The sequence below is a fragment of the Aspergillus mulundensis genome, assembly GCF_003369625.1.
Source record: "Aspergillus mulundensis strain DSM 5745 chromosome Unknown scaffold_4, whole genome shotgun sequence".
In the NCBI taxonomy this organism is placed as follows: domain Eukaryota; kingdom Fungi; phylum Ascomycota; class Eurotiomycetes; order Eurotiales; family Aspergillaceae; genus Aspergillus; species Aspergillus mulundensis.
Genome location: NW_020797892.1, coordinates 1,500,477 through 1,526,771, shown reverse-complemented (window position 1 = coordinate 1,526,771; position 26,295 = coordinate 1,500,477). Strand labels below are relative to the sequence as shown.

General features: G+C 36.5%; 7 protein-coding genes across 7 annotated transcripts; 4 read left to right on the top strand and 3 right to left on the bottom strand.

Moving 5' to 3' along the window:
• Nucleotides 1-12,432: 12,432 nt before the first annotated feature.
• On the bottom strand, nt 12,433-13,065 carry DSM5745_04989 (uncharacterized protein; the record flags this gene model as incomplete). The annotated part of the gene is made up of 1 exon (XM_026747005.1): nt 12,433-13,065. One exon carries the CDS (start codon nt 13,063-13,065, stop codon nt 12,433-12,435), a length of 633 nt encoding a protein of 210 aa, XP_026604485.1.
• A 1,088-nt stretch (nt 13,066-14,153) lies between these two features.
• On the top strand, nt 14,154-14,591 carry DSM5745_04988 (uncharacterized protein; the record flags this gene model as incomplete). The annotated part of the gene is made up of 1 exon (XM_026747004.1): nt 14,154-14,591. One exon carries the CDS (start codon nt 14,154-14,156, stop codon nt 14,589-14,591), a length of 438 nt encoding a protein of 145 aa, XP_026604484.1.
• Nucleotides 14,592-14,760: 169 nt separating this feature from the next.
• On the top strand, nt 14,761-15,168 carry DSM5745_04987 (uncharacterized protein; the record flags this gene model as incomplete). The annotated part of the gene is made up of 1 exon (XM_026747003.1): nt 14,761-15,168. One exon carries the CDS (start codon nt 14,761-14,763, stop codon nt 15,166-15,168), a length of 408 nt encoding a protein of 135 aa, XP_026604483.1.
• Nucleotides 15,169-16,212: 1,044 nt separating this feature from the next.
• Nucleotides 16,213-16,572, bottom strand: DSM5745_04986 (uncharacterized protein; the record flags this gene model as incomplete). Its single annotated transcript, XM_026747002.1, has 2 exons — nt 16,213-16,467; nt 16,534-16,572. 2 exons carry the CDS (start codon nt 16,570-16,572, stop codon nt 16,213-16,215), a joined length of 294 nt encoding a protein of 97 aa, XP_026604482.1.
• Nucleotides 16,573-17,399: 827 nt separating this feature from the next.
• On the bottom strand, nt 17,400-18,791 carry DSM5745_04985 (HNH endonuclease signature motif containing protein; the record flags this gene model as incomplete). The annotated part of the gene is made up of 3 exons (XM_026747001.1): nt 17,400-18,074; nt 18,123-18,385; nt 18,440-18,791. The coding sequence occupies 3 exons, from the start codon at nt 18,789-18,791 to the stop codon at nt 17,400-17,402; spliced, it is 1,290 nt and encodes a 429-aa protein (XP_026604481.1).
• Nucleotides 18,792-21,229: 2,438 nt separating this feature from the next.
• DSM5745_04984 (uncharacterized protein) lies at nt 21,230-21,592 on the top strand (the record flags this gene model as incomplete). Its single annotated transcript, XM_026747000.1, has 2 exons — nt 21,230-21,268; nt 21,341-21,592. 2 exons carry the CDS (start codon nt 21,230-21,232, stop codon nt 21,590-21,592), a joined length of 291 nt encoding a protein of 96 aa, XP_026604480.1.
• A 1,551-nt stretch (nt 21,593-23,143) lies between these two features.
• DSM5745_04983 (uncharacterized protein) lies at nt 23,144-25,240 on the top strand (the record flags this gene model as incomplete). The annotated part of the gene is made up of 6 exons (XM_026746999.1): nt 23,144-23,468; nt 23,522-23,948; nt 24,014-24,169; nt 24,224-24,397; nt 24,456-24,578; nt 24,664-25,240. 6 exons carry the CDS (start codon nt 23,144-23,146, stop codon nt 25,238-25,240), a joined length of 1,782 nt encoding a protein of 593 aa, XP_026604479.1.
• Between the last annotated feature and the right edge of the window lie 1,055 nt (nt 25,241-26,295).

Sequence of the window (26,295 nt, the reverse complement as noted above, 5' to 3'; positions counted from 1 at the left end):
AGCTAGGATTACAGCATGTTTTAATATAATATTATAGTTAATAATAATATTAAAGCTAAATAAAATAAAGGCGCTAAAAATAGTTTTTATAAATAAAAAGATTATAATACTACTTAATTTACGCTAGGTAATTAATATACGCAAGTATATTAATTTACTAAAAAATAAGAATATTATTTTTAAACTAGTTTAGCAAGGTAAGTTATATTTATTTATACAAGCCTTTTAAAATATATATAATAAAATATAGGTAATAAATTAAAATACATGGCTAGTTATTATTTTATATCACACGTGTTTAAAAAATTTATATAAAATAAAGGATCCTAAGGCGTACTACGCGTTTATAGCTAATATTAAAAATAATAAAAAATAAATAAAAATAGCAAACCTAGCCATAATACGCCCATTAAACCAGGAATTATTAACTTTTAAATTAAAAAATAAGAATATAACAAAGTTAAAAAATAATATTATTATTTATAAAAAAAATAGGTAATATACTAGCTAAAGGCGGTTATAATAATATACCCCTTGGTATAAATAAATATAAATATAATTAATATACCAAAAAGTTACTAAATAAAAATTTACTTAAAACCTAGCTAGGAAAATAATATAAAATATTTTTTAAAAAAATATCCCCTATTAAAGCTAAATAAAAAAAAGGTAAATAAAGTTTTTAATAAGTTACATGTATAAGGTTAATTAGCTTAGGTAAATATATATACTTTATTAAGTTATTTAGTTTTTATTACTAAAAGGGTAGTTAATAAAGCAGATTTAAACTAAGATTAAAAAGTAAAGTTAGCCATAAATATACTAGGTTTATATATACCTTTAAAAAATAATATTAAACAGCGGGTTGTGATTAATTTTAGGAAAATAAATAAAAGGGTAATTTTAAATATTTATTTAATTTTAATATAAATTAATATTATTACTATTATAGTAGGCTATGGTTATATTAGTATAATTAATAAAAAGTTTATATTTTACTAGTGGCTTATATATTTAAATAACTACTAGTATACTAGTATGGTAAGCCACCAGGAATAAAAGATTTTTAAAATATATATAATAAAATTCTTAAACTTAATAGCGCATGTATAATAAAATATTAAAAATTTATTTTATATTTTATAAGCTTTTTTAAGGGTGTATATAAATAATTTTATAATATTTTTAAAAACCCTTAGACTATATTTTATATATTTATATAAGTTTTTCGCGTGTTATATAAAACTATAAATTATATTAAATTTAAAAAAAACTTTCTTAGGCTTTTTAACTATATAATTACTAGGCTAAAAAGTTTTATTACTTAGCCTAACTATAATAAAAAACAAGTTAAAAGCTATATTAAAACTAAAGTTCCTAAAAACGCTTGTAAACCTTAATATATATATTAAATTTACTAGTTAATTTTTTTAATATATTTTAAATTATATAGTAAAAGTGTAGCTATTATAAGATTATAAAATATTATTAATAAAAAAAGAATTATAAAAGGGCATGGCCCGGATAAATTTTACCTAAAAAACTATAATTAATAAACTAAATACTAAAAAAATAAAAGTATTTAAAGTTTTATAATTATATTTTAAAGGCTATATTATACTAGCATACTATAATTTAAATAAGATTATATTTTTAAACATGGACACCTTTAAGCAGCAAGAATTTAAAATAATACTATTTTATATAAAATATAATAATTTAAATAAGTCTTTACTTATATAAAATATAGCATGTTTACTAGTGCTTAAAATTATATAACTAATTTTATTTTTAAGCTAGTTACTTTTAAGCATAAAAAAATAATATTACTTAATAAAATTAAAGGTAACTAGTGTTATATAGGCGCTTTATACAGTCTAGTATATTATAAATTTTAGTAAAAAAGTAGTAATTTATATAAACCATGTATTAGTAATAAATATTTTAAGAAGTATTTTATTAAGTATAACTAGTAGTAACTAGTTAAACCTAAAATTAATTAAAGCTGCTTAATATTTTAAATAAATTACAGGCCTAAAAGTATATTACAAGCCTAGTAAAATATATATTATATTAAATATTTTATTTTACTTACTATTTTATATAAAAAATAAGGTAAAAAACTTATTAAAAAAATCTTTACCTAGCACGTGTTATAGGTAAAACTATTAAATAAGTTTAAAAAAAAGGCTAGGAATAATTACGCGGGAAACCTGTAATAATTTAAGGTAATAAAAAATTTAAAAATAAATAAAAGTTTAAAGTGCCCTGTAAAGCTTTTATTTAAAATATTAAAAGGTATTTTATATATAAAATTAAAAAATAAGCTAGTAATTTTTAATACTTTATATAGTAAGGTTTTATAAATTACATATAATTTAAATAAATATTTAGGCGTAAATAAAACATTAAAACTACTAGGGGGTATTATAATAAACCACATAAGTTATTAAGTTAAATAATATATTAAGCATTATTTAAACTATCTTATAAAAAAATTAAAAGGTATAAATTATATAAAGCACTGTAACCCATCCTAGCAATACTTAAGCTATTTAAAATAATATTAATTAATTTAATTTTAGTGTTGTTAAATAATAGCTAGTTTAATATAATTATATTTATTATAAATTATTTTTTATGCTATATAACAGCTATCCTAGGTTATAATAACTAGTTTATAAAATAATAGGCTAATATATTATTAAAATACCTATAATTAAAAAATTAGGGACTACCATCACGCATTATTTTAAATTATAATATTAAGTTTTTTTTAAAAATATATAGTTAAAAATCTTTATATATTTTAGTATAAAAGGTTTATTTACCACGGCCTGGTATTTTTAAGGTAATAAAGCTATTAAAATTAATAATTAAATAATTAAAGCCTACTTATAATATACTATTATAAGCCTTAAGTTTAATATTAAGTAACTAAATATATTACCTTATTTTTAGGCTATTTATAATAGTACTAGGCACGTGACTATAAATAAAACTTTTTAGTATTTTATATATAGCATAAACCTACACCTTTTAATAAATATTAACTTATAAATAAAAGGGGTTAAATAATCTTTTATAACTTATAAAATAGTAATAAATATTATAAAACTAATATAAATATTAATAAAAAAAATAGTATAATAAATACTATATTTTTATATTTTTTTATAATTAATAACTTAGTATACCTTTGCCTTTACAAAAAATATTTAGTTAAAAATATACTAAATAAAAAGTTATTAAATTAATATAGCAGTTTTTTTAAGGTATTAAAGCATGTTAAACTACTTACTTATTAATTAAATTTTTTAATTAAGTGGCTACTACACCCCGTGGTCTTGGTAATATACTTAAAAAAGGTTTTAGTTAGTAAAAACCTATTTTAATATAAAAAAGGGTTAAACAACCTGGCAAGCGGTATTACCCTAAATATAATAAAAAATTAACTTAAAAAATTAGGGAAATAATAACGCGGCCATCCGCGTAAATTAAAAAAAAATAAATAATATAAATATAAATTAAAAATAATAATTATAAAAAAAAAGTAAAGCGCGAAGGTATTAAATACCTAGTGAAGTATATTAAATAATTAGATTATTATAATTATTAATACTATAAATCCTAGCTATAAAACGCTATAAATTTAATAAAAAAGTTTAAAAAAGAGTATGCAGTAAATATCGCGGAAAAAAGGTAAAATATTAAAGAAAGATTTTTTTATTTTAAAAGTGTATATATTATCTTGAGCTTTTATTTTAAGTCTTATAAATTTTTTTTATATGGTATTTAGGTAGCTAGCATTAGTATTATTTTACTTATAATAAGTTTTTTTTTATTATTTACCTTTTTATTTTACCTATAATTATCCTCCTTTTTTGCATTCCTTTCTTTTAATATTTTTTTTTATATTTAAAGCATGTTTTGCTGTTTTCTTTTTATTATATATTAAAAAAGTAGTTTTTTTTATGTCTTTCTTTTTACTCGCGGCTTTTTTAAAGAGTTAACCTTATTTTACTTAAAAAATATAACCTTTTATTACTAACTTTTACCCCGCACTTTTACCTTATCTAGATAATTAAAAATTTAAGCTAGATAAGTAATTAAGCCTTATAAATATATAAAAGGCATAGCTTTTTTTCTTTCCTAAAATTATATATAAATATAGATTTTAAGTTAGGTTAAAAAAAAACTACCTTAAGTAAAATACCCTAAAAAAAAGCCTAAGGTAATATAATATAAAAAACTAGCCCTTTTTTTATTAATTATTATATTACCTTTTATTTATAAAGTAACACTAGGTAAAGCTAATATTAAAAGACTAGAATATATAAAACTAGATTTAATATCTTTATTTAAATATATACCCTATTTTTTAATAATATAGTAGGTTAGTTATATACTAGGTTTTATTAAAACTCTTACTATTTTTAGTAAAAATAACTAAGTTAATTATATTATTAACACGTACATGGTAGTAATAATAATATTAAAAAACTTTAAAATTAATAGCTACTAGCTCTTAAATAAAGCAGGGCTAGGTATAATTAAAAAAATTATTATATTAAATACTTAAAAAAAAGCTTTAAAAAATAGCGCTAAAGCTTATAAAAATAAACCTAAACATGTTATAAATTATATATTAAAAAATAGTTAAGTAAATTGCTAAGTGGCAAGTAAAATAATATATAAAAAAATAAACCTACTTATTAGGCTATAAAAAAAAGTAAAAGTTAATATTATATTACTAAAAATCTTTTTTAAAATATTAACATGTGTTAATATAAATAAGTTATATATTATTTAGCTTTAAGGCACGTGGGATAAAAAAGCAGTTATTATAAAGTTAATAAAATATTTAATTTTTAAAAACTAATTTACTAGTATTTTTTATTATGGCCCGGAGCAGGTATTTTATAAGTATAATATATTAAAGGGTAAAGCTAACTAGGCCTAATATAATATTAAAATTTATATTACTAATTACTAGCAAATAATTATAAAAATAAAAGGTATTATCCAGCGGCACATATAAAAAATTTACCATAAAATAAATTATACCTTACTAACCCTAATAAATACTATAGGAACTACACAAAACCTTTTTAATATACAAGGCTTTAAAAGCTTTAGTTTTACACTTTTTTTTAGTCCTAGACTTTTTAGTCCTAATCCTAGCGCCAGCTCCCCATAATAAAATATATCTTAAAATAATACTTAGTTTAAGTATTTAAATACTTTAGCAGTATTATAATAACTAGGTAACTAATTAGCTATTTTTAATATACACCTAGTATTTTTTATAGTGGCATGTTATTAAATAATAAGAAACCTAGTAAATTTTTTAATAATTTACTTAATAAGCTTGGCTATAACCCAAAAGCTTTATATTATTAATATTTATAGTATAATTAGCTTACCAACCCCTAAGGACCTTAAAAAGAAAAAAATAAAATTAAACTATTACTTAATTACCTTACATAGTTTATATAAGAAACACTACCTAAACTTTATATAAAAGAATATTAAGGCTAGCTATTTTTAGGGATAAGCTTTTAAAGTAATTATTAAATATATTAAAAACATGCCTAAATACTTATTTAAAATAATATTTATAATTTATATAGTAAAGCTTTTTACAGCCCTAAAAATATTTTATATTAATTATTTAAAAAATATGCAAAGCAAGGTATTTAATCTAGCATTTTATAATATAAAAGTATAAATTATATATAAGTACTTTATTACTTACCTTAAATATAAAAAAAAAATAAGCTAGTCTACAGCTAGACTTTTTATAAGTTTATACTTTAAAATAATACCCCTTTTTTACTTTATTTTATATTTTCTGGATTAGTACTACGCTTTTTAACATGGTTTTACTTTCTTTTTTTATATTTATTAAGCTTAACTTAGGCTCTGTTTTTTATAAGTTTACACTTTAAAATAATACCCCTTTTTTACTTTGTTTTACATCCTTTAAATTAGCACTATACTTTTTAACACGTGTTTACTTTCTTTTTTTATATTTATTAAGCTTAACTCTAGTTATTACCTATACCTGTTTTTAAGTGGCTGCGCGGCTGTGTTTTATTAAGCTTTGCTTTATTTACTTAATTTTTTCTTATTACTTAATATTATAAGTTATCTTTTATTTATTAAGCCTAGCTTTAACTTAAATTTTTTTTTAATATTTTAATTTAGCCTTTTTTATATACTACGCTTTTTTAACAGGGGGGATATATAGCAGCATTATAAACCATATCCCAGAGTATAGGTTTTACCTTATATTACTGCCCCAGGCACGTGATTATAGCTACTTTAGCCACTCCGTGGCTTAGCCAAGAATTCAAGACTTTTTATATTTACATATAGTACATATTTGCTACCACATTTAATCTTAAGGTTTTTATATTAAACTTTTTATTAAAGTTCTAAATCATAAATATTAACATGCTAAAGTTTTAATTATTACTAAATATTAAAACTAGTAAAAATATTAATAGTTTATTTATTATTATATTAAATTAAGAGATAGTATTAAAAATTATATTATATTAAATTAAAAACCTAGTATTACTAGTAAGTTACTTTAAAGGCCTTAAATAAAGCTAGTAGTTTTATTTTAATTATTAAAGTTATAATTAAGTATTACTTTATAACTTTTTATTTAATTAAATTATTATATAGCTTGTAAATATAGCCTATGCTAAAAAAGTAATTAAATTAATTAATAAAGGGTATATTAAAATAGGCCTTATAAAAATTATATACCTTTAAAATAAGCTTATTTTTAAGACTATTTAAACCGGAGTATTTAAGGGCTATAAAGCATGTATTATAAAAATAAAAAATAAGTTAATTTATTATATATTAATAATAATTTACTGGATTAACTAGGTATTTTAATAGTTAATTAATAATATAAAAAATATTTAAATAAGTAAGCATGCTTGCATATTTAATTAAGCTAACTTTAAATCTTATTTTTTTAATTTATTAAGGTATAGCAGTACCAGAGTTTAAATAAAGCTTATTAAAAAAAAAGTATTTTTAAAAATTAAACTATTATATTTAGGTAAAATTAATTTATAATTACTTTAATATAAAAGTTTTAATATAACCAAACCTTGCGCTTTTCCCTATTTTAAATAATTTAAATTTTTAAAAATTATTTTACTTTATTAAAATACTAAAGCTTATACTTTACTACTAGTTTTTTTTAAAAGTAGCTATAATAGCTTAGCCTTTTTTAATAAAAAGGTTAGTAATAATAATATTATTTATATAAATAAAAAAAATTATAAACTTACTAATATAAAGGCACTTTTTTTAAAAACTATAATAAATTTAAATTTTTATAGTATTATAGCTAAATTAAGCTATTAAAAGTATAAAAACTTTTAAAGTTTATAAATAACTTTAAGGGCCTTTAGTAACTTACCCCGCTATTTATAATTATTTAAAAAGTAAAAATATACTACTTTTTTAAGGGTAGTATTAAAAAACATGTTAATAATATTTTTTTAATTAAAATTAAGGTTAAAAGTAGCTATAAATATTATAAAAGCTTTAAAGGCCCTTGTTAAGGTAGTTACTACTTAATTTTTTTAAAGAATTTTAGTTTTAAATTTTTATATATATAAATTTAGGCTTTAGCCTTAATAAAATAGTTATTAATATTAAATTTATAAGTAAAAACTTATAGTAAAGGGATTAGCTTATTTATTTTTACTTTTTATTTATTTATTATTTTTTATGCTTTTATTTTATAAAGTATTCTTAATTTAAAGTTTAAAGCTTTTAAAAACTTATTATAAAGTAAATAGTCTTTAAGATTGCTCCAGCGCTTAAAAAAAAGGTAAATTATTTTAATAAAGGTGTTTTTTTACAAGGTTTTAATAAAAAATAAAAAAGGTAAATTAAATATAATTAAGGTTATTTAAATTATTTAAGGGTGCTTTATTTAAGTCTAAATTATATATATAATTATTAATATTATATTATTTAAGCCTGCGCCTGGTTATTCTAAAAAAAAAGCTAAAGTTACTAAAATTCCACCCTTTAAGCGCGCTAAGCTTAAAGGCTAAAAAAAAGCTAGGTATGCTTATTTATTTTCCCTAAGTAACTACTTACTAGCTAAATTAATTAAGAAATATTAAAATACTTAAAAAACTAAAATTTATTACTAGGGATTTTTTAAATAGGCTTTTAAAGCTATTTATAAGGCCAAGTTTTATATAAGCCTTTTATAATAATAAGGTTTAAAAGTTACCGTAAAAGTTAATAAGTATAAAAACCCGCTTGGCTAATTAAGGGCCTTTTTTTTACTAATAATATTTTTAATTTTACTAGCAGTATTTTAAGCCTTATTTTTTATTTTATACTTACTACTATTATTAATACCTTTTTTTTTAAAATCTTTACCACCCGTGGCCTATTTATGTTTAAAATACCCTTATTTTTTTTTTATTTAAAAAATTTATTAAAATTAAGGTTAAAATTAATCTTTTTGGTTTCGCGGTTTTAAAAGGGGATATTAAAAACTTAGGCTAAAGGCTTTAGTAACTTAATTTTAATATTAATAATAAAAAAGGGATTTTTTAAATTATATAATTTAAACTTATTAAAAATAATATTTTTATAGGTATATATAAGCTATTTTTTAAAAAGCTAAATTTACTAAATATTTAAGGTAATATAGCCTAGTAAGTACCCTAATAAAGCCTTTAGTTTTATTTTATAAAAACTTTTTATTTAGGATTATCTTACCCAGGCAAAATAACCTAATATTTTAATACTAAAAATATAGGGTTTTTTACTAGTAAGTGCTTTTTATAATATTTTTTAATTTAGTGGCTTAATAAAAATTTAATTATTAATATAAGTTATAACCTTTATAACCCAGGGCCATATATTAAAAGGGATTTTTTTATAAAAAGCTATTATTTTTACTTTTTTAATTAATATACTACTAAAGCACTTAGCCATACTATTTAAAAAAAAAATATAAAAAGTAAACTAGTTTTAAAGTATACCTTAAAATATAATAAAGTTAGGAATATTATTACTAAGTATAAGCTTATAATTATTAAAAAAGATTTTAAAAGTAATACTAAACTAGGTTTAAATAAGCTTAATATATTATTTAATAATATTTTTATACCTACTTTTCTCCTAGTAAATATAAGCCTAGTAAAACTTAGTATTTTTATTATAAAAATAAGTTACTTACTTTTTTTTTATTTATTACTTTTTTTATAAAAATTAGGTTAAAGTAAATTTAATTAAATAGTATAGTAGCAGGATTTTTAGGCCTTTTAAATATTTATTAAAAGGCTTATTTATATCTACAAGTATTATATTACTAAGGTAGTTAAAAACTAGTAATTTAAACTTTTTTTATTATAATAAGTAAATATTAAAGTACCTTATTACTAATATAGCCTAGGTGCTAATAAAAAGCTTTAAAAATTTTTTTAACATAAATTTTTTAAATTAAGGTTTTAATTTTTTATTAAGTTAAAGTATTAGCCTTTTCTTGCTTTAAGTTTTTTTTAAACTTAATTATTTAAAGGCTAGATAAGTAATTTTTAAGATAAAATACTAGTTTATTATTTTTAATAATTAAAGTATTAAAATCCTAAAAATATTTAGCCTTTTTAAAAGGCCTAGCTACTAAAATATTAATATAAAAGCTAGGTATAAAGGCTACTTTACTAAAAATAAAAAATATTATTTTATTATTTAAAGCCTTAGGACAAAGAAGTACTAATTTTATGTTTTAAATAATAATAATTATATTTTTTACTTAAATATTACCTTTTTTTAATTAATTAAAAAAGGTAAAATAATTAAAATTATTATAAATATAAATAAAGGCACTAGTATTAAAATAAAGGTATTTTAAAGTATTAAATTATTTTAAATACTTATAATAAGTATATAGCTATAATATTTTTTTTATTATAGTTTAAGTAACTAAAAAAGCTTTTTAAGCTTTTTTTTTTAATTTTTTTTTAATTTTTTTTAATTTTTAAGAATTTATTTATTTTTAGCCTTTACCTTTTAAAGTTTTTTACTATATTTATTATTTTTATTAAAAGTTTTACTAACCTTTTTATTTATATTTTTTTTAGGTTTATACCATGGCTTTTTATATAATTATATAAAGTATTAATATTACTTTATTACTTAAAAATAGCTATATAAATAAAAAGGCTTATTATTAATTAATACTATTTTAAAAAAAAAATTTAATTTTTTATTAAAAGTTATAAAGGCCACTACTTTAATAAAGTTTTTAAAAAAGCTATTAGTTATAAAAAAATATTATTAATATTTAAATATAAACTAAAAATAAGAAATTAAATTAGCACCTTTTTAGTTTAATTAATTAATATTTTATTTTATATAAAAGTTTAAATACTTACTAATTATCCGCAGGAAGGTTATATTAGCTATTTTATTTTTTAATTTAAGTTAATTAAGGTATTTAATCTTTTAGTAAGTATTTTTTATAGTTTTAAAGTTAATTATTAATTTTACCTTATTAAATTAAAGTATTTAAGGCTATAAAATAATTACTAAATACCTTTAGTTTAATTTTAAAATTAATTAAAATAAATTATTACTTTAATTTAGCTAGAACCTTTATAATAAGTTTATTTTTAATAAATTATTAAATAAAAATAGTAATAGTTTTTTAAATAATTTTATTTATTTTTTAAACTTTAATATAATAATACTTAGTATTAAGCTAGTATTTATTATATATTTTAAATACCTTTTTAATTATATTTTTAAAAGGCAACTTAGGAAAAAAAAAGATTTTTTTTTTTTTAAAAATATTTAGGTTAAGAAACTTTTAAACTTTTATTATTTAAGTAAAGTAAAAAATCTAGCTATATTAAGCTAGCTAGTTATTTTTAAACTTAAAAATAATTTTTATACTTATAATATTATTAATAAAGCTTATAATAATTTTTAAATTAAGTATAAAAGTTAAAAATTAATTAATATTTATTTTAATTTAATAAAAAAGGTAATTAATTATAAAGGGCTTGGTATAGCTTTAAAACATGTATTTAAAAGTATAAATAGCTTTAAAATATTTAAAAAAGGTAAAAATTTAATAAGCTAAACTATTAAGTTAATATTTAGGCTTATAATTATAAGGCCCTTTATATACTATATTAATTAATAAAGTAATTAATTAAATATTAAAAAAAAAATAAAAAAAATAAGTTATTTATTAAAAGCTAAAGCTACCTAAGGGTTTATATAAATATTTTAAGCCTTTAAAAACTTATTAGTGGCCTAATTCCTTTATTAAAATAGTAAGGTATTAAGCGCCTTATTTTTCTATACTAACGCGGCATGTAAAGGCGTTAACAAATAAGAACTCCACCAAACTCCACCTTTGGCTGACATAGTTTTTGTGATTGGAGACCGCGGAATGATAGTCCAAGACGCTCAGGCTCTACAATGTAAGAGAAAGCATTGGACTGATGATGATGGAGGAGAAAATAGGAAGTTGACAGAGGATGCGGAGAAGAGTCGACGCCCGTGGGGATGCCTCCGCCCCCGCACGTGCCTGAGCCACTGGAGCCCAGCGGCCTTGCCCATCCCCAATTCGCGCGTCAACAAACCTTCCGTCACACATCAATCCACGACAGCATGCCAGACGACACCTCCCACTTCCGCTCAATCCCCTGGGTATCCCACCTCCTCACCGACCCAACCTTCACAACGCACCCAACGCCCTCCCGCATCTTCAAACCCAGCACCGAAGACGCCCTCTTCTCAACGACCCTCAACACCGCCCGCACAATCCCCGCCTGCCTCCTCCAATACCGGCGCCCAGAACCCCACAGCCAGCCCATCTCCCCAAGCGCAATCCCAACCTCCGAAATCCGCATCTTCTGCACCCTCGGCTCAGATCTAAATGGGTACCCCGGTATCCTGCACGGCGGGATCGTCGCGACGCTGCTGGACGAGTGCATGGGGCTTACGCTGAGTCTGCGGCTTGGCGGGGGCCAGCCGGGGATGGAGGGGCCGGTGACGGCGTATCTGAATACGAGGTTCGTGGGGCCGGTGGTGACGCCGGGGACGGTGGTTGTTTCGGCGCGGATTGTGGAGAGTAAAGAGAGGAAGTGGAGGATTATGGGGGATATAAGGGATGGAGAGGGGAAGGTGCTGGCGGAGGCGGAGTGTCTTTATATTTTGCCTAGGGGGGCTGCGGGAAGTAGGCTTTGATTGCTGGCGTAGGCTGGAGATAAGTGGTATCAACTTGAAGGCTGCGATCGAAAGCATTGAGTCTACGTGACACTGGAAGAGTTTGGAGTTGGAGCTCAGCGCACTGAGTGCACACCGAAGGTTGACTATCAAACCAACCCAAACGTTAAAGCCCCTTCTATATTCCCATCACATCCCCTGGTCAAGACCAAAAACCTCATCCCGTTTATCAGCCATCCTCCTCGAAAGCGGCCACCGATACAGCGGAATCGCCTGCAATTCCCTCTTCCCATCAACGGACCGCCCAAAATACCATTTCTCCAGATCAATGAGGAAGTCCCGCACGTCAAGACTGTAGTATCTGTCTTCAACATGCGTGCATTTCATCCCGTCGTACAGCTTTTGAGCAGGCAGGCCCCAGGGGTACAGCCGGAGACCCGGCTCAGCATGTCCCATGAGTTCAAAGATCAGACCGCGATTACCGCGTGGCAACTCCATACCTCGTTCGTAGTATGCCTTGATTCCGTCGAGACTCGCTAGCTGGTAGACCTCATGGTACGTGTCGCTAATCCATGCGCCGTTCCTGGCCCAGCAGCCGTGGCGCTCGATGCACCAGTGGTGGAATTGCTCCGCACCTGCAGGCGGTGGAGGGGGGATTGTGAAAGGCTGCGCTCCAGCTCCAGCTTGTGCTTGTGCTTGTTGCTGTATGACGTCCCAGGCCTCGCTCCGGTTGTTGTGGTCGTCGAAGGATATTAGCAGCTGCTCGGGCTCGAATTCCGGCTCAGTGCTGTCGGTTTCTTCCGCTTTTACTTGGGGATTCATGTCTTCGGCTCTTGCTCTCTTCTAGTTCCAGTGCTCTTCTTGGCTGGTTGCAGTTCTGGTCCCAGACGTGATTTGGACAAGAGGCTGGATAATTGCCGTTCAATCAGGATTCAATCAGGATAGACCGCGCGATGGATTTTCCAACGAAGCCCAAATGTGCTTGATGGCGACCCTTTCCGCCGCAGTAAAGCACTCTATTGGAGGATATTTAGTCCTAGTACAAAAGGAGTCTGGATTATCTACCGTACTGTGATATTGGCGGTCTCTGAGATGGACTCTGTGTGAGATAGCAACTCTCTTTGGATACGTCCGGCTTTTCCAAGCCACTTAGTTGTGATCTGGCTATCGAGTTGGTCCGGCAGCACCTTTCAAAAGGATGGAAGAGATGACTTGAAAAATGGTAGACGCCGACACGCTTCCTCTTGGGAGATTTGGTCTTTCTCTTCTGGCCGTTTGTTGGCTCGATATGAGGCGAATTGTGCTGCTTTATGCTAGATACACGGCCTGAGAGTCGAAAACCAAGGGCTATTACGGTGGTAATTAAATGAGCAGTGAGTGGCGCGTAAAATGAGAGGGAGAGAAGGGGTTCAGGAGAGGGGATTGTTTGGGAGCAAGTCGTTTGTGTTGCTCCCCGGGCTCCTAGGTAGTTCTCATCTGCCCACGACCTTCCTCAACCTTCCTCAACCGCATGTCGCAGGCAATGCATTGTGCGGCTTGGCGAGGCTACGAGCTCAATAGGAAACAACCGTCGCCCAAGGCTTACAAACTTTCAAAGTTTTCTTTTGAATTCGGCTGATAATTCATGCTGCCTGTTCTTTGGACGCAAGGTGACTCAGTGTTGGCAACCATGGCTAACGCGCTCTCAACCGCAAAAAGATAACATATCTCCTTGAGTTATAAACTTCGCATCTGCCACTATCTTGCAAGTTGAGACCACAGTACGCTCTTCTGTTATCATCTTCTCGGACTAGGCCATGGTCAGTTCCTCCAGTTTCTCAAAGCTCTTTCACCTGCTGACCTTGAGTCCAACACCACCATAGGCGATATCGGATCTCGATAGCCTTCCAGGCGATGTCCTAATTCTCATAATGTGCGATTTGCCGGACCTTTCTTCACTGAAATCCAGTGTTCGCGCCTCGCCAGCTTCCCGCCGAGCCTACCGAGCAGCACGATATGTGATCCTACAGAATATCCTCCACAATTATTACGGCGGACTAGTGATCCTGTCAGATGCGATTGCTGCTGTTCGATCAAGAGGCCTTTCCATGGAAGACGATGAAACCAAAGAAGCAGCTATTGATCTCTTGGATAGTCGTCGACAGTTCCAATTCGTCAGACCGAGAGATGTGGATGAGATCATCGAGTTACTTCGCTTGCACGAGCTCGCGAACTGGTTCATCGAGGGCTTGAAGAAGACGATGGGTTGCGCGATAGGGATGCCAGAACGCGAGTGGTCGCCGTTTTTACCCATACAGGTGTCGGGAGAGGAAAGGAGGCGCTTCTACAGAGGATTCTATCGCCTGTAAATATGGAGTAATATCTACGGAGACACGCACGTTCCCGATAGTCAGGATCTCGGTGGCTTTAAACCCTTCCTACAGATGACAGACGCTGTTTCTGACCATGCCCCCGTGGGAGATGGATGAGATAGCCAGCGTCTGGTAGGTACTTAGGAACAGAGTTGAGCCCCTTGTTATGCGGGCCAATTTGAAAATCGACCAAAATTACCATATCGACAGTGAAGGCATCTCGTATGTCGCTATGCAGGGCCCTCGTTTCGTTTACAACTTCTTATACTACTCAGAATACGACCGGAACTACTTCATCGACGACAGCCTAGATCGCGGGAACATCCCAGGCTGCGTGTTTACCATTCCATATCCGTTTCCCCAATTCATGAATAACCCCCAACTTGCAAACAAGCATCCTTTCCGGCACCCCGCAGGCCAATATGAGCTCGATCTTGAGAGGTTTGAACAGCAAGTCGAAACGCTACCCATGGAGAAACGTCCTAGTGGCTGCTGGAAAATGAGCTATCAACATTTTTACAAAGATGATGTTGATGATGGACGAAATTACCTATACACCGCATTTACCAGGTGATTCAGAATATTGTTTTGTGGTGCCGGGTATGCGCTGTGGGACAGCGGAAAATGGGAGGCGTGGACCGGGTACATGGAAGACTATTTTGGGATGAGTGGTCAAAGAAATGGCATGTTTAAGTATGTGTTCTGAGCGAACCGAGCCTAGGTAGAAGACGACTGGGCATCTCGTCTTCTATCCACCTGTGGACATGAACTCCGGAGAATGGGTGCCACTGCGAGGTCCGCGTTCAACCTAAACAGAGGTTAAAACAATCAGCATGCAGTAAATAGTCGAGATTCACTTGGTGTCTCAACATGGCTAGATAGCTGCCCAAGATCTATACTATACTCACTACCAACCGAGTCTCACGAGGCCAACTCCACCGTCCTTCTTGAAACCCGACCTGCAAGCCAAACCTCCCGTCCGTTTCCAGCGTTGCTTGACTCAGGACTATCAATACCCATGGTAGTAACCACCTGGCTAGAACAATAGATAAACCACGAGGGCCTTCCATGACCAAGTAGGTGGTAACTTTGACTGGGTCACGAAGGGAAACACCGTCAATAATGTAACCAGTTCAGATCCTCCCATCCGCATTATCCTAGGTGTAGAGAAAATAGACCGAGCATACCGTGCGAAAGAGTTTCCGGTCCATGGACGGGAATGCTTTACCTCTGCAGTCCTCTTTATCTACTAAGGTAAGCATCATCCCCATAGGATATACATTTCAAGCTCTGGGAAGAACCGTATGATTCGGGAGTTCTACGAGAAGCGCCACCATAAATGACTGAGCGAAACAGTGTATGAGAGTAATGGCTCCATGCAAAGCAAACAATTTTTTTTTTTTTTTTTTTTTTTCATTTCGTTGGTTACATACAGAACGGCCTTGGACATGAACGAAAGTATAAAGCCAACAAAACAACACCCCAAAACGTCAAGTCAGGATCCATCCCGTCCGCCCAGCCTACAACCAAGTCAGCACCTCAACGAAAGAAAAAAAATCGGACTCGCGACATACAATCCACAGCAGACGGCGCCTCTGCCCAGCCAACCAAGCCCTGTCTAAACACGAGGCGGGTTCTTGCCCATCACAAGCGGGCTGTGCAAGTGCTCAATAATGATCTCGCCGGCATGGGCCTTGGGCATATCAAGGAAGGAGTTGTAGATGTTTGGGAACCCGTTAAAGTCAAAGATGAACCAGCGGTTGTTGACATTCTTGATAAGGGACTTCTCAATATTCTTAATCCAGCGCTCGAGGGCCTCCTCGCTGGATGCGCTAATGCGGTAGCGGTTCTCGCCGTTGTCGAGGCCGCCGTTCTACCGTATTGGATAACTAGTGCTTAGCAACTTTGTGGAGACAGTGGGGATGGAATGGGGGCTTACGGTTAGGCCGACCGCGTAGGCAGTGATGAAGGCGGACATGTTTGGGTGGGTGGTGGGGAGTGTGGTATGGAGGAGTTGATCGTTGGAGAGGTGGATGGTTGATGGATGATGGATGGGAATCTGCGAGAATGAAATGCAGAGGGAAGAGAAGAAGATGGAGGAGGGAGAAGGGAAGAGGGAAGAGGGAAGAGGGAAGATATAACTCGAAGCTGACTGCTTGAGAGGGCGGGAGTGCACAAAGGGCTATCGTTCCTGGCAATGCTGTGAGTCTCGAACTCTAGGGCTTCCATTCCATCCGTGTGTTTCTTTGTTCTCGAGCACACAGTACTCCATCCCTTCCCATGGCTACATACCATGTGGTCAGCCTTTTTCTTCTCATCGATTCGTGGCGCTTGTACAAAGATTTTAGGATAGTTTGAGACCTTCGGAACCTTCGGGACTTTCTACTACCAGATGATGACAGGAAGGAGCAAGTTTGTTCGGTTCTATAATGCACCAGCGAGCAATGCTGCAATATGGATTAACCTTCTGAAATATGTTTATTGTGGAAGACGGCCGTGGTCCTACAATCTTCCTGCTCAATTTCAAGGGTGAGGTGGCTCGCCGAGACAACGGTCGGCAGAGTTAGGTAGGGTACCAGGAAGCAGAAGGCTAAGGACCGCGCCAATCGCCAAGAGCTCATGAAAGAGCCCATGAAAGGAATCGATTCCGTGGTGACCACGCGAATGCCTCTACTCAATCAGGCGAGTTGCTACAGGGACAATCTACCAAGTCATTTCCAATCCAAAGTGCTCATTCACTTCCTTCCTCATCCATGGATGTACCCGTGCCCATCATGGACGTGATTTGGAACCCTCCATCCCTACTTACGATGTGTAATCTTCCTCGGTATAGTTCCACCCTTCTTCATCTTCCTCCCAGAGAGATCCTACGTGTTCAACCATGGGATCGTCGTGATCCTGGTCGTCATCATCATACTCCTTAGCTGCGCCAGCCAAGGCACAGAGCCGGTCCAATGTCCACCGCATACTCAACAGTTTCATTGACGGGAGAGGCCACCTTTGGGGGTCAGGAGTTCTCAGAAGTAACCGATCGCCCGACTCGATGTCCTCGTCGGTCTCGATGTTCCGGAACTTGGCCTTGATGGTGCTAGGACGAGCTTTTGGAGGTACTTCGCCGATCCGCACAAAGATTCTCCTGTCCATCTGCATCGGTAACCAATGGAATTCGACTTCGAGGGCATGGCCGTCTTCTTTTGGCCCTATTGGCTTCAAGCCGAATCTCGCCTTGTCCCAGAGGGTCTTTACATGCGGCGCAAGGCATAGTAGATTAGGTGGGATTTCTGTACGCATGTTCCCGAGGACTTCGTTCTCCCACTGATCGATTTGAGCTGGCGACCAGAAAATGCGAAGGGGGTTCCAGAAGCTGTCCCACTCCCGTTTGCCAATGGCGTTACCCAGCGAGTGAGGGTAGATGTGCGCAACCTGATTGTCAAGGTCCCATTTCGTGATAACACATTTGTCTTGATCCCTTTCCCTACACTGTGATATTGTTAGGATGTTGAAATCATGTGGCTGCATTGGACTCACGGCATTCGCGACTGGATTGCTATGACTGTACGCCTTGGGCTTGGGGCGGGAGAGTGTGGAGGGTGCAGGTGCCGTCAATGGGGTCGATGGGGTCGGCGAGGTCAACGGGGTTAGTACGCTAGTAGGAGTTGATGGGATCGCCAGAGGAACATTGTCGGCACTTCTAGCAAGGCGGGGGATTTCGGTTGGGCTGCTTGATCTTTGGGACCCGTCAGAGAACTTGCGTTTTCGCGTATCCTGACCCTGGACTTCCTTGGTCAGCCCTACGAAAATATGGGTTAGCTTTGCAACATAGTGTCGAGGGTGCATAGACTGACAAATACGCAGAGATTTCATCAGTCTCGCATCTGGCTGGACGTGTACTTCGGCCTCGTAAAATTGCTGACCCCTGATATATTTGGCAAACCATCTCTCAAGGTACTCGTACTCCGCAAGCCAGAAACATGCGTTTTTTCCAGGGTCAACGAACATGGGGGTGAGTTTCCCTGTCTCTTCTGGGTCCTCGAGGGCTTTCTTTATCTCCTGAATGAGCTTACGGCGTTTTTCATCGTCGAATTCAGGAAACGGATCGGGAGCGCGGCCGGCGGAAGAAGTGGCAGTCGGAGAGACGAGAGCCGGAGAGGATGTAGCAGCAGCAGGGGAAGAGGGAGAGGAAGCAGCGGGTTCCATTGCGACTATACTACCAACAGAGGCGGCCACTTGGCTCACCTCTTTATGGTAGATAGGACACGTAGGAGCAACACACAGACAAGACGACTCGGCACAACTCTTGCTGGAGCAGGAGAACAGGACAAACAGGGAAGGCCACTTGGCTCAACCCTTTCTCGTCGAGAGCAAAACAGGAGAACAGTACAAACAGGGACCCTTTTCTCTTCGAGAGTAAAAGCAATTCACCGAAAAGCGGGGCGATGGTAGCGGAGAGCCTGAGATGCGGGAAGTGTCTGACAGAAGGCGGGATGACTCAAGCCAAGTGACAGTGCTCGGAACCAATTTCCGACGGTCGTTGTCCTTCCAGGAAGAACAAATGCACCCATGGGAAGGGAAGGAGTGCTGCATCCTTCTGAAGGACAATGCATGGGATACACTGGGGATGCTCTGCAACTTGGTCTGGATGCAGGCCCCACAAGTCAATGAGAATAAATCAGTGACAATATCCAATGCAACCATGGGAAGGCAAGGAGTGCTGTACCGCTCTCAAGAACAAAGAGCCAGATGCATGTGATGGAAGCCTTGGAGATTGAACGGATTTGCTGGAAAGGGCGGCCCTTTGTGCCCACCCACCAACTTTGGGTTATATCTTCTAATGACATAGAGAGCGTTGTAGGTGAAGCCTGAGTCTCCTATTGGGTGGCTACCGGAGGCGCTATATATAAGGTCTGCGAGTCACGTGCAGCTAGTCCCAAACGGGTAAGCGTGGATGCCTGAATGCCTAAGGCACCAAGGCAGGGAGCGTCCAACACACCCCTTGACTAGCAAACGTGGTAAACTGCTAATATATATAAAAAATTAAACCCGGTGGTCTTTCCTAATTAGGAAATATATAAAGCTCACAGGCGGAGAAAAAAAAAACTATTTATTAACCTTTTATTAGTTAATTTAATAAATTATACCCCTGTTGGCCTGGCAGCGTGGAAAAAAGAAAGTATAAAATATTTAAGGCCTGTTATTAGCTAGTTTTATAAGGTATACACCCCTTAAAAAGCTGCTATTGGCTTACTAGACAAGCTATACACCCCTTATAAAAATTATGGCGCGGGAAATAGCTCGGCGCGGGAAATAGCTTGGCGCGGGGAATAAGAGTATAAAGGCGTTAGAAAGCTTGTTATTAGCTAGCTATAAAATTATACACCCCTTGTTATTTTAGTATCCTAGTAGGTTAAATTTAATATAGGGAATAGCTTGACGCAGGGAATAGCTTAGCGCGGGGAACAGGAGTATAAAGGCGTTAAAGGCTTGTTATTAGCTAATTATATAAGGTATACACCCCTTATAAAGCTATTATTAGCTAGCTAAATAAGCTATACCCCTTAATATTTTAGTACCCCGGAGGTTTATATGCGGGAAGTAGCTTAGCGCGCGGAGAAAGGGTATAAGGTTTAAATTTAGCGTGAGGAGCGGCCCGGTGGCCAATAAAAAAATAGTATTATTAAAATTTGGCTAATTAAGGCCGGAGAAGTTAAAACAAAGTATAAAAAAAAAGTATAAAATAAGGCTGCAGTACTATACCCCGCGTGAAGCAACCTTAAAACACGCGCTATATATAAAGGGAACACCCCGGCCGGCCTGTATTAAAATTAACTACCCCCGGGTTTACTTAGATACCCTTAGGTTACCCTTTGCCCGGGCCTATAAAAAAAATTTAATTAGCTTATAAATAAAGCCCCTGGTCTATACCTAATAACAGCTAGCCTATAATAAGTATTAAAATAATAGCATGCGGGGGGGATTACTACCTGGCTGGTTTATATTAGGATTAACTACCCCTAAATTTACCCTTTATCCAGGCCCCTGGAAAAAATCTAATTAGCTTAGAGAAAGCCCTTGGTCTGCACCCGATAATAGCTAGCCTATAACAAGTATTAAAATGGTAGCATGCAAGCGTGGTAAATATAGATAATAAGGGGTGTGATTAGCTAGCTGCAGGTAGCCAAACTGTTAGTACTAAACGGTTGGTATTATAAAAAGATAGTAAAGAGGAATGATTAGCCGTAGGCCAGGGGTATTAAAAAAGGCGTGAAAATTTTGCATGTTAAAAACCTGGGGTATTTTAGCGCTTTGGGAGGCTTTCACTCCGGCTAATAAAAAAAAAAATAAGACGTATAGTTACTAAAGCGCTGGGACAGAGTAGCGGCTTATAACCTAATAACATAGAGAGCGTTGTAGGTAAAGCCTGAGTCTTCTATTGGGTGGCTACCGGAGGCGCTATATATAAGGTCTGCAAGTCACGTGCAGCTAGTCCCAAACGGGTAAGCGTGGATGCCTGGATGCCTAAGGCACCAAGGCAGGGAGCGTCCAACATCTTCCCTCTTCACCCCCTTGTTGTTCCTCACACACCACCATTCCATCAACTGTTTACTTTCTTGCAACCTCTGCCATCCCATCAAACCATGCCCGGACGCATCACTGCCTACGCTGTCGGCATCACCGTAAGACTGCATCCCCGCCCCCCGCATCTGTCTACATGTACCTACAAGAAGCTAATCATTATTGCAATGTAGGAAGACGGCCGTGACAACGGCGATAATCACTACCGGATCACTGCTTCTAGCGAGGAGGCTCTTGAGAGTTGGACTGCGGTTAACAAGAGCTTCTTGGTTAAGAATGTTGATAACCGCTGGTTTGTTTACAAGTTCAAGGCGTTCCCGAACCTCTTCAACTCCTGGATGGAGCTTCCAGACAAGTATACCGGGGAGGTTATCGTTGAGCACTTGCACAACCCTCTTCTTTGTCTCAAGAAGCCCCGCGCTTAGGCTGGGATGAGCGTGTGGTCGCGTTTGCTTGGTACTGGCCCGTCCCTTTTATCCTTATCCATTCTGACTGAATTGTAGATGACGCTCGGCCGACATCCGATGGTTGACATCTTCTTAACCCCTCATACTCTCGTTGATTTTAGAGGCTGTCCTATATACAATGCCGTTGGGCACAACCAGTATATGGATACGTTATATATCACCATGCAAATGAAGCTTAACATTTGTGTTGCCTTTCCCAGTAGTATATGACTCTCTATTGCATTGTACCAACCACGACGTCTCGATCCCCTTGCTCTCCGCCAGTGAATGGGACGACTGTCCCTCTTCATTCACTGAACATCCTCGAGTCTCTACACACCGCTCCCAGTCTACCTTGACTTTCAACAGCCTCCTTTCTCGACTCCTTCACCATCTTACTCCGGATCCTTCCTCACGTTCTCTGAATCCGTACTCCCCCAGCTTCTGCATCATCTTCTCACGATTTCTCGTCATATTCTCCAAGTCCACTTTCCAGCGACTGCTCCAACTCCCCACTTTCTCTTCCACAGTCTCTCTATCTCCCCCTAGACATCTCGTCACGGCCCAGCATGCTTATCCAATTCACGTTTGTCAACATCCGCGCGAGGTACCGAAGGCGCCCGACAGAGAGAAGCATCAGCGGGTACGTGGTCAAAGCGACCCAGGAAACGCTCGACGAGTGGTATGCCACCGCTCGCACCATCACGGACAGGATCCAAAAGGCCAAGGCTGGGGAGAACCTCTTTCTGTACGATAGCCTGCACTTCCAGCTAGGACTGATGGATCAAATGTATTCGGAGTTTGAGAAGTTTCGAGGCATGATGGTTTTCCAACCCGGCGGCAATCCTCTTCCTCAACGTTGACCGCGAGCCCCGGCGACGACTACGTTGTGCGATGGCCATGGCCAGGGTGCACTGGCCTGATATCCGTTTGGTGCATTGCCGACATTACTCCAGTGAGTGTTCTCTCCCGGTCATTTGCTTTTCCATCTTTCCTGACGACAACTGGGGTCCATATTCCGTATCTTCGTTGAGGTTCGGTGCATCAAGTGGTGTTATGAGCTGGGTTGCCCAGGTTTCTGCTATTCGCATTTTAGCCTGGCGATGGATGGTTGTTGGCGCTTTGATGATTGTACGGTCGCTGGAATCAATGCAACAGCGGATGGCATCATGTTCACGGCGTTTATTGTATGACGGTTGTTCCTTCTTGGTTGTCTTCTACTTTTTTTTCTTCTTTTTTCTCTTTTTTTCTGTTCTCTTTTCCTCTCTCTTTCAATGGTGTATTCACATTTTTCGGTCTGGCGGCAAGACTGTCCGGATCTCGAGGCGTTGGATTTCCATATTTTCAGGCAGCAGAAGTCTCGCTCAAAATCCATCTCCTCCCTCCATCTCCAACGTGTCACTCACTGTCCATGGTATCTGGTCTTGATCTTCCCTTCTCTCGAACCTTCGTGGTCCCGTCATCAGACATCAGGATCTGCCTCCCGTCGAGCGAGCAGGCGGCACAAACACAGAAAACAAAAGACGTTTGATGACCTCGACTACTCCCAAAACAGCTGCGGAGACTTTCTGGGGCGTTGATAGGCCTGGTTCCGGCCAAGGCCCAGCCCTGAACGCCCCGGTGGGCGCGTATAGTGCCCGGGCACCAACCAAGCGCCATGCCAAGTCAACTGGCGGTGCCCGGGAGATGAGGAGGGGATACTTAACAGACGCAATGTCCCTCTCTTCCATCACATCGTTCTACATTTCTGACACCGTCGCAGCCTCCTGTCTGCGATATGCCAAGACGAGCACAGCAACGATGATTCACAACAAGATTACCCTGGCCGCCCTCCTCGTCGGGACCTTGCTAACAGGTATGTTGGCCCCATCATCATGACTACTATATATGCTAAAATATAAGCTGCAGGCACCCGCGCCCGGGAATGTCTCACGAACGAGACCGTCCCCCTCTACGGCTTTTCGCACTCGCTCACCCTAACGGCCCCCGACCAACTGACCCCACTAGGCGACTGCGAGACCATCGTCGGCGACATCAGAATCCACCCAGATTTTGCCGGCTCGCTGGTCCTCAACACCGTGACCAACTTCACAGGCAGAATCCTGGGTAATCTCGATGCAGACAATCATGGGCTGGAAGCAATCGAGATGCGCAACCTGCTGTCCATAACGGATATCAGGCTCTACAGAATCTGGGGAGTGCGAAGCATCCAGATGCCGCGGCTGGAAAGCGTTGCATGGCAGTTGGACTTGATCCAGGGAGCTGAAAATGCCGTGATGGACTTTGGCGCGTTGAAGACGGTGAATATGATTGATATCGCGGGGACTTGGACGAAGTATGAACCCTGACTTTTTGACTGCGGACATAAGTATTGAGCATGCCTGACCGATACCGCTCCAGTGTCTCCTTCCCAGCGCTCGAAACCGTCGGATCTACCCTCCATATCTATACCGATCCGTCTAGAGAGATTGTGAACGACCGGCTTGACGCGGTGGATATAGACCTTCCCGTTCTCGAGAGCGTGCGAGATCTCAGGGTTATAGGCCATATTCAAAGGTTTGTCGCTTGCCCCCCACTACAGAATAAGTTTCTTTGCCAACAACAAACCAGCCTGTCAACTCCTAAGCTCGAGGCCCTAGGGGAACCAGAGGAAGTAGCATACCCCAAAGAAGTAAATACCGGAGGACTGCAGGTTGTAGCAAACCATACCGATATGTCCGGGGTACTTCTGCCGTCGCTTCGAGAACTGCATGGGCGGTTTGCGCTGGACGGTCATATGTCAATGTACGTTCAGTCACCATTCTGAGATGATGTTTACCTTACTAACAGCAATGCATCATAGCATTGACTTGTATGGACTAGAGCAGACCGATGCCACAATTACCGTGAATGCCGCGTCACCGGTGGAGATCTACTCTGCGCTCGAGGAGGCCGGAGAGATCGACATCAGAGGTGATCTTGCAGTGTAAGGACCGCAGCCTATCTCTGCTATTGAGAGACATCTTTTATGATAAAGAGCAAAAACTAACGCATCAACTCGCCTTGCACAGAATCAACTTCACAAACCTCACCCGCGCCTCCAAACTCGATATCATCCCCGACTCTGACTCCAAGCTCCACTGCCCCGCGAGCCTCATCCACGCCTACAGAAACATCAACTACCCCGACGAGCCGTTATTCTGCAACGCCGAGAGTCTCGCGCTCGCGGGTAAGACGTCATATACCTACAACGAGACATCTGCAACATCATCAACCCCAACGCCATCCTATACCCCCACGCCAACCCCATATTTCTCCCCAACGCCCACTCCCAGCTCAGGTGCAGGCGGAGGGAAGCTGGGTGCCGGCGGCGAAGCAGGAATCGCAGTGGCAGCCGTTGCAGCCGGAGCCGTTCTAATTGGCAGTTTTGCAGTGCGGCGGTATAACAAGAAGCGGGATACGGGGGATGATGCCACTGCTGAGATTGGTACAGGGGAATCGGGACCTCGTGCGGCGCCGAAGGTCCATCGGGGTCATGCCGCTCATGGACCTGTATCTGCGGCTGCACCTCCGGTTGCGACTGGGGAAAGAGCTGAAGTCTTGCCGCGGCACTCGGCGGATGTGGCGCCCCCTCCGTACTCGAGGTGACCTGCTAGGAACCTTGAATACAGATATGAAGGATTGCGATCTGAAGTGGCATAGGGAGTTCTCTGGGCATATATCGAGGAGGTAGCATAGATATGGAGAGAATGCGACTCAATAATGTTGAAGTGGAGTTATATTCTAATAGCAAGTGCAGACAGTTGGCCGGTGAGATGGTCTAGTTGGCAACACCCGGCGACGCGCAATCAAAGAGAAGCTATTGTTTTTTAAGCTCTGCGCTCCCGCGTTCGAACCAGTCTTGCATCCTTTTGCCGTTCCCACCACTTGTCTCCTTCTTTTGCAATAGATAGTCCATGCAGTCTACTCCTGGCTCTTGAGTCTTTCGTATTGTATGACATACAGCAACCCATGTATGAGTGTGGATCCCCTGCATGCCGGTGGGGCTGTGGCGCCCGGCCCGGCCCATCTCCCCGAGTATATCCAATAGTATGGTATCATACGCTGGTATAACGTAAGCAACCGCATCAGCTCATTCTGGCGGACGCCTATTGTTCCTGATGATGCATCTCTCTTATGCATACCATAGAGACCTGGCCGCTTGTCTATCTCGCCGCAACGACGAAACGCCGGATCCTTAGAGTTGGGTGCTCGACAATCCCGGACCAGGTTAGAGCGAAAAGTGAGATCAATCAGATCAGCTGCGCGACATTGCGTAGACTAGTTGGCATACTACTGATGTGGAACCTGTTAGATGAGGGATGGAAGGGTATGCTCCGCCGGTGCTTTACTGTCCAAGGTCGCGAACAACTGAAAAGAAGACCGGACAGACGGTCTTTGGACCTAGATGCGGAGGAGAACGTGGGGGTCTTCGAAGCTCGGGGACCTGCCTAAGAACCAGTGGAATACTCGCACTTCCCCAGGGCTGCAAATGCGACTTCCCGGAAAGAAACCGTATAGCATATTAGCTCGGAGGGGTGGACGTCAAATGGAGAATCTATCTTCTTCTTCGCACCGAGAATGCCCAGCGATGACGGCACCAGGCGCATATCAATATCTTTGTGAAGGCACGGCCCTTTGTTTTCATGACTGGTTTTTATTCT